This window comes from Borostomias antarcticus, assembly GCF_949987555.1.
Source record: "Borostomias antarcticus genome assembly, chromosome: 3".
Taxonomy (NCBI): Eukaryota; Metazoa; Chordata; class Actinopteri; order Stomiiformes; family Stomiidae; genus Borostomias; species Borostomias antarcticus.
In genome coordinates this window covers 35915144-35921143 of record NC_140236.1, presented here as the reverse complement: position 1 = coordinate 35921143, position 6000 = coordinate 35915144, and the positions used below count along the sequence as shown (strand labels likewise).

General features: G+C 47.6%; 1 protein-coding gene across 1 annotated transcript; it reads left to right on the top strand.

The window, feature by feature from the left end:
* Positions 1-230: 230 nt before the first annotated feature.
* On the top strand, positions 231-4537 carry zap70 (zeta chain of T cell receptor associated protein kinase 70; the record flags this gene model as incomplete). The annotated part of the gene is given in 12 exon segments (XM_084436175.1): positions 231-632; positions 817-977; positions 1111-1249; positions 1533-1591; positions 1593-1617; positions 2623-2662; positions 2858-3074; positions 3203-3409; positions 3562-3754; positions 3866-4006; positions 4112-4224; positions 4420-4537. Coding segments are annotated over 12 exon segments (1815 nt in total).
* Positions 4538-6000: the final 1463 nt, after the last annotated feature.

Here is a 6000-nt window from a genome sequence, read left to right as displayed (position 1 = left end):
GATTCCAGGCTCGGGTCCTGTGCCGCATGTCCTCCCCTCTCCCTCTCAAACGTTTCCTGTCTCTCTACACTGTCCTATACCATTAAAGCTGAAAAGCCCTAAAAAATATCTTTAAAAAAATAAAAAGTGTCACATTATATGTGTCTAATTGTCCTCTCTTCTTTCTCTCTTAGACAGCCAACAGAACGGCTGTGACTACCTTCCTCTCCGTCTGACAGCACAAGGCCATCATGCTAGACCCGGGGTCCGAGCTGCCCTTCTTCTACGGCAGCATCAGCCGCCAGGAAGCCGAGGACAACCTGAAGCTGGCGGGCATGGCGGACGGGCTGTTCCTGCTGCGCCAGTGCCTACGCAGCCTGGGCGGCTACGTGCTCTCGCTGGTCTGGAACCTGGATTTCCACCACTACTCCGTGGAGAAGCAGCTCAACGGCACCTTCTGCATCGCGGGGGGCAAGCCCCACTGCGGGCCGGCCGAGCTGTGCGAGTTCTACAGCAAGGACGCCGACGGCCTGGTGTGCACCCTGCGGAAGCCGTGCCTGCGGTCGCCAGATACGCCCCTACGGGCGGGCGTCTTCGACAGCCTGCGGGACAACATACTGAGGGAGTACGTACGCCAGACCTGGAACCTGGAGGTGAGTCTTGCGGGCGTTGAGGCCGTTGACTGACGCCCATGACTACGACACAAACCCATGACAGGATGCACATTGTGGTTTGCTGTTTGGTTAGGTGTAGCTCATGCCGTGTAACTGACTGTCTCATCTGTTTCCTACCTGTTTGTCTACTTGCCTGTCTGTCTGTTTGCCACGCTGCCTGTAGGGGGAGGCCATGGAGCAGGCCATCATCAGCCAGGCACCACAGCTGGAGAAGCTGATCGCCACCACCGCCCACGAGAAGATGATATGGTACCACAGCAAAATCCCCCGGATAGAGGCGGAGAGGCGGCTCTACTCTGGCGCACAGCCAGACGGAAAGTTCCTGTGAGTTTCATCATCGATCACAACCTCATCAACCGTATATCTGCACCTGCAGCTCAGATATTAGTGTTAATCTCCCGTTAATTAATAGTTAAGTCTATGATTTACGCGAATGTAAATTGATGTCTTTCACCAGAGTGAGAGACAGGCAGGAGTCTGGCACCTTTGCGCTCTCTATGATGTATGGGAAATCTGTGTACCACTACCAAATCCTGCATGACAAATCGGGGAAGTACTCGATGCCAGACGGAACCAAGTTTGACACCGTTTGGCAGGTAGGCTTTTCCGTGGTCGCCGGCAACTAAGCTGTAAGAAGCATGAATATCTAACAATATGTGGCATTTCTGTACACATTTTCATTCACAAAAACAAAGAACAGATATCCACCCTCCCTCCCCCTCTTTCTCTCTCTCTCTCTCTCTCTCTCTCTCTCTCTCTATCTATCTATCTATCTATCTATCTATCTATCTATCTATCTATCTATCTATCTATCTATCTATCTATCTATCTATCTATCTATCTATCTATCTATCTCCTCCTCTCTGTGGGTCCTTCCAGCTGGTTGAGTATCTAAAGATGAAGCCAGATGGCCTGGTGACCGTCCTGAGAGAAGCATGTCCCAACCATAACCAGGCCTCTAAACGTAGGCTGACTGCGTACAGTATATATTACATCTACAGATTGATTTATTTCATAATGTGGCCTACACATCAACAAAGGCCGAGCCTCATTGACATGCATAGGTCAGAGTAAATTCTGAACTGTGTTGTGGTAAATATGTGTTAAATATTAGCTTCATCATAAGTTAATCTCTATTTCTCGATTTACTTTTCAGAGACTCCTGATCTTCCAACTGGGGTAAGTATCTAGAGCATCACTCTTTCCTTTGCTGGTGATAAAAAAAGTCATTCATGCCTTTATTACTTCACGACTGGACTATTGCAACTCCCTTTACTTAGGCCTCCCCCAGATTTTAATTACTTGCCTGCAGCGGGTGCAAAATGCCGCTGTAAGGATGCTGTCGGGGACCAAAAAACGTGACCACATCACCCCAGTCTTAGCCTCCCGTCATTGGCTCCCTGTCCACTTTAGAATCCAGTTTAAAATTCTGTTGGTTGCGTTCAAAGCACTAAATGGTCGGTCACCATCATACATCTCAGATCTCATCCACTGGCAATCATCCACTAGGTCTCTGAGATCCACAAATAAATATTTTCTTCAAGTCCCACGATCAAAGCTTAAAGGAAAAGGTGACCGAGCTTTTCCACGATTGTGGAACCAACTGCCACTAGAATTTAGATGTGCTTCCTCCATCTCAGTTTTTAAATCCATGCTGAAAACGCATTTTTATTCTCTAGCCTTTTCGGCCCAGTCTTTTACTGGTTAAATGTGCTTTGCTTTGTGCTTTGTCTCGTTGTTGTTGTTTGCTGTTGTTTGTTTGGTATTGCTTGCTGCTGTTGTGTTTTATTGTTTTCATATTGATTTGTATATGTATATTATTATCTTGTACCGCACTTTGGTCAGCCCAGGCTGTGTTTTTAAATGTGCTTTAAAAATAAACTTGACTTGACTTGATTTGACTTGATATTGTTTGACTTGATATTGTTTGCATTACCACTCACTCTGGTCCTTTGGCAATTTGTTTCAGAGGCGATCTCGACAAAATGGATACACACCGCCCCCTGGAGGTCAGTTATTAACAATGCATGTTACAATCCTTGAGAGATGAGCTGCCCTAAAATACACACAATCTGCATAACTACATGTTAACTCTACTCGTGAGCATTTCGTTATCACAGTAGAATGAAATATCAAGATGAATGCTAGAGTACACAGACCTGTTGATTTTAAACATTTTCCTGTCGTTGTATCCTTTCTTTCAGTTTCACTGGGGGCTTCTGCCTTGGACCTCAACTTCGTGCCGACAGACCGAGAGATAATGCTGCCCATGGACTGCAATGAGTTTGCCAACCCTTACCATAACCCCAATGACCTGAAGAAGTTCTACATCAACAGGGAGCAGTTGATAATGGATGAGGTGGAACTGGGATCAGGCAACTTCGGCTGCGTCAAGAAAGGAGTCCTCATAACAACTGAAAAGTAAGGGAAAGAATTTGCGCACATATTAGGTATAAACAATTCATATTTATTCACAGAATCGCATTCTTATCCACCATAGAAAGCCGAGATCCCCATGCAGCAGCCTGTGTGTGTGATATGTGTTGCAGGGCCCAGATTGACGTGGCTATCAAAATGCTGAAGAGTGAGAATGAGAAGCTGGTGAGGGACGACATGATGAAGGAGGCGGAGATCATGCACCAGCTGAGCAACCCCTACATTGTGCGCATGCTTGGCCTATGTGAGGCCGAGTGCCTGATGCTCGTCATGGAGATGGCGTCTGCCGGACCCCTCAACAAGTTCCTTTCCACTAATAGGTATGACAAGCTGATGAATTCATAGAGAGAACTACTGATTTTATATGAATATCAGTGAGACTGTAGGGTAATTGATAAGGAGGATTCATGCATACTGTCTATGTAGTTTGGGGACTAGTATTCTCACTTGGTGTTGTCTGTCTCTCTCACAGGGATAGAGTGACGGTAGAGAATATTGTGAATCTGATGCACCAGGTCTCGATGGGAATGAAGTATTTAGAGGAGAAAAACTTTGTGCACAGAGACCTCGCTGCTCGCAACGTCTTATTGGTCAACCAACAGTTCGCCAAGATTAGTGACTTTGGGCTGTCAAAGGCTTTGGGCGCTGATAACAACTATTACAAGGTAAGACTAGGTGTGCTGTGGCGGAGATGACATCTTATGTGTCATGTGTTGTTGAACGCTGTGGTCAATACTGCTCTAAATTAAAATCGGTGTGTGTGTGCTCGTACTCAGGCACGGACATTTGGAAAATGGCCGCTGAAGTGGTACGCTCCAGAATGCGTGAACTACCACAAGTTTTCCAGCAAAAGTGATGTCTGGAGTTATGGAGTCACCATGTGGGAGGCCTTTTCCTTTGGTGGAAAACCATACAAGGTAGTACTCTCTGAGGATGGGTTATTGCCTCTGGTACGCATGTTATCTATTCTTACTGTAAATTTGACTGTCGGTTAATCCACGTCTCTGTACAACGCTGAGCAGAAGATGAAAGGTCCGGAGGTGAACGCTTTCATCGCCAGCGGGAAACGCATGGACTGTCCATCGGGGTGTCCAGATCGGATGTATGCTCTGATGAAGGACTGCTGGACAATCAAGTGAGCACGTCCACTCAGTGGAAAGCGGATTAGTGCCGTCTCAAGGCATTGTTATTATGCTACTCAGTATTTTAGGCCTAAAAGTCTAGTGCCTGCTTAAAGGCTCACTTAGTAACATTCTTTACCACCTCCTCGGTCAACAACATCATGATAAAGCAAGCAAGCGTTTCACTGACCTCCCACTCCTTTTCCCAGGCATGAGGACCGGCCAGGCTTTGAAAAGGTGGAGGAGCGCATGCGATCCTTTCATTACTCCATATCCAACAAGCCACAGGCGGAGGAGCAGGCGGGCGCGAAGCAGCCTACCAAGTAGACAGGGACAACAGGCACTCTGTCCCTGCTCTGCACAATGCTTTCTTTCAAAGAGACATCAACTCAGACAAAGAGCTTCTTGAACTGTACAGTATATGGACCGCTTCAGCAACAGTTCCCTGATGCTAAACCAACCATATTAACGTGTGAATTTGTGATTTGGACCAACGTGCGATAATTGGCAAATGTACATTAGCTTCAGGAAGCAGTGTTAATTTGCAGAATAAAGTTCCACTCATTAAGACAATCATTTTCTGAAAACTGTGTGTGTGTGTGTGTGTGTGTGTGACACAGTGTGTGGCTCTAGACCTTTGGAGGCCCTAGACAATTTTCTGTGGAGGCCCCCTTTTGAAAACAAAAACAACCTACCCACAATGGAGCAATAAAGACTGAGGCGCCATCATTCCATGGTCATGTAACGTGTCTCCTGTCTCCTGGAGCCCCAGTGCAAAGGGCCCAGCTCCAGCCTCCAAACGTGGTTTCATTCTTCAGGCCACAGGCCTTGCACCATCACTGGCATTCTGGTGAATATCTTAAGGGGGCGGCAACTGTAGCTCAGTTGGTAGAGCGGGTCGTTCAGTGATCGAAGGGTCAGTGGTTCGAATCCCAGCTCCGACTGTCCACATGTCGAAGTGTCCTTGAGCCAGACACCTAACCCCAAATTGCTCCCAATGAGCAGGTTAGCACCTTGCATGGCAGCTACCGCCATTTGTGTGTGTGTGAATGGGTGAATGAAAGGCCATTGTAAAGCACTTTGAGTGCCGCTAAGGTGGAAAAGCGCTATATAAGTGCAGTATTTTAGCTAGGGTCGAGTAATATTCATCCAGCCGCTGATCCCTGTGCCTTCCCCACTTCTGCCCTGAGAGGGAGAGTCCGAGTGGGAGTTCCTGGGTCGAGGGGGTCCTGGGTCGAGGGGGTCCTGGGTAGGGGGACACAGGGAGATGGGGTTTCAGAGGAGTAACGAGAGGATGGTGGGGAGGAGCGCTGGAGTTGGAGCCACCAGCGTAACTAGGTTGTCAGAGGCCCCGGGGCAGATATATTTTTCAGGCCCCACCCACACACGTAGACTACACCCCACCTAAACATAAACGTAGTAGTGCACGCTCTTGCGACGTGCGCGCACACAACTCCGAAACCGCCGAGTGCACTACGCAGTAACACCTGTCTGCCCTGGACCACGGCCTGATTCCTCCAACTACGACTTAGCTTTAGCCAGCATACACTAACAATTTAACACAATGGTAGTCGGTATGTCGTTAGAACAAATAGCATCAAGGAAAGCACAGCAGCTTACCCACTGAGCAAAGACACGTCTAAAAGACGGCTTTTAGATGTCTTTTTCGGACGTCCAAAGACATCCAATTAGGAGCCAGAATGAATGTTTTTTCATTCAGATATTGAACCCGTTCTGCACGTCCACAGACGTCTTAGAGGGGTCCAAGCCAGACGTTTGAATATTGAGGG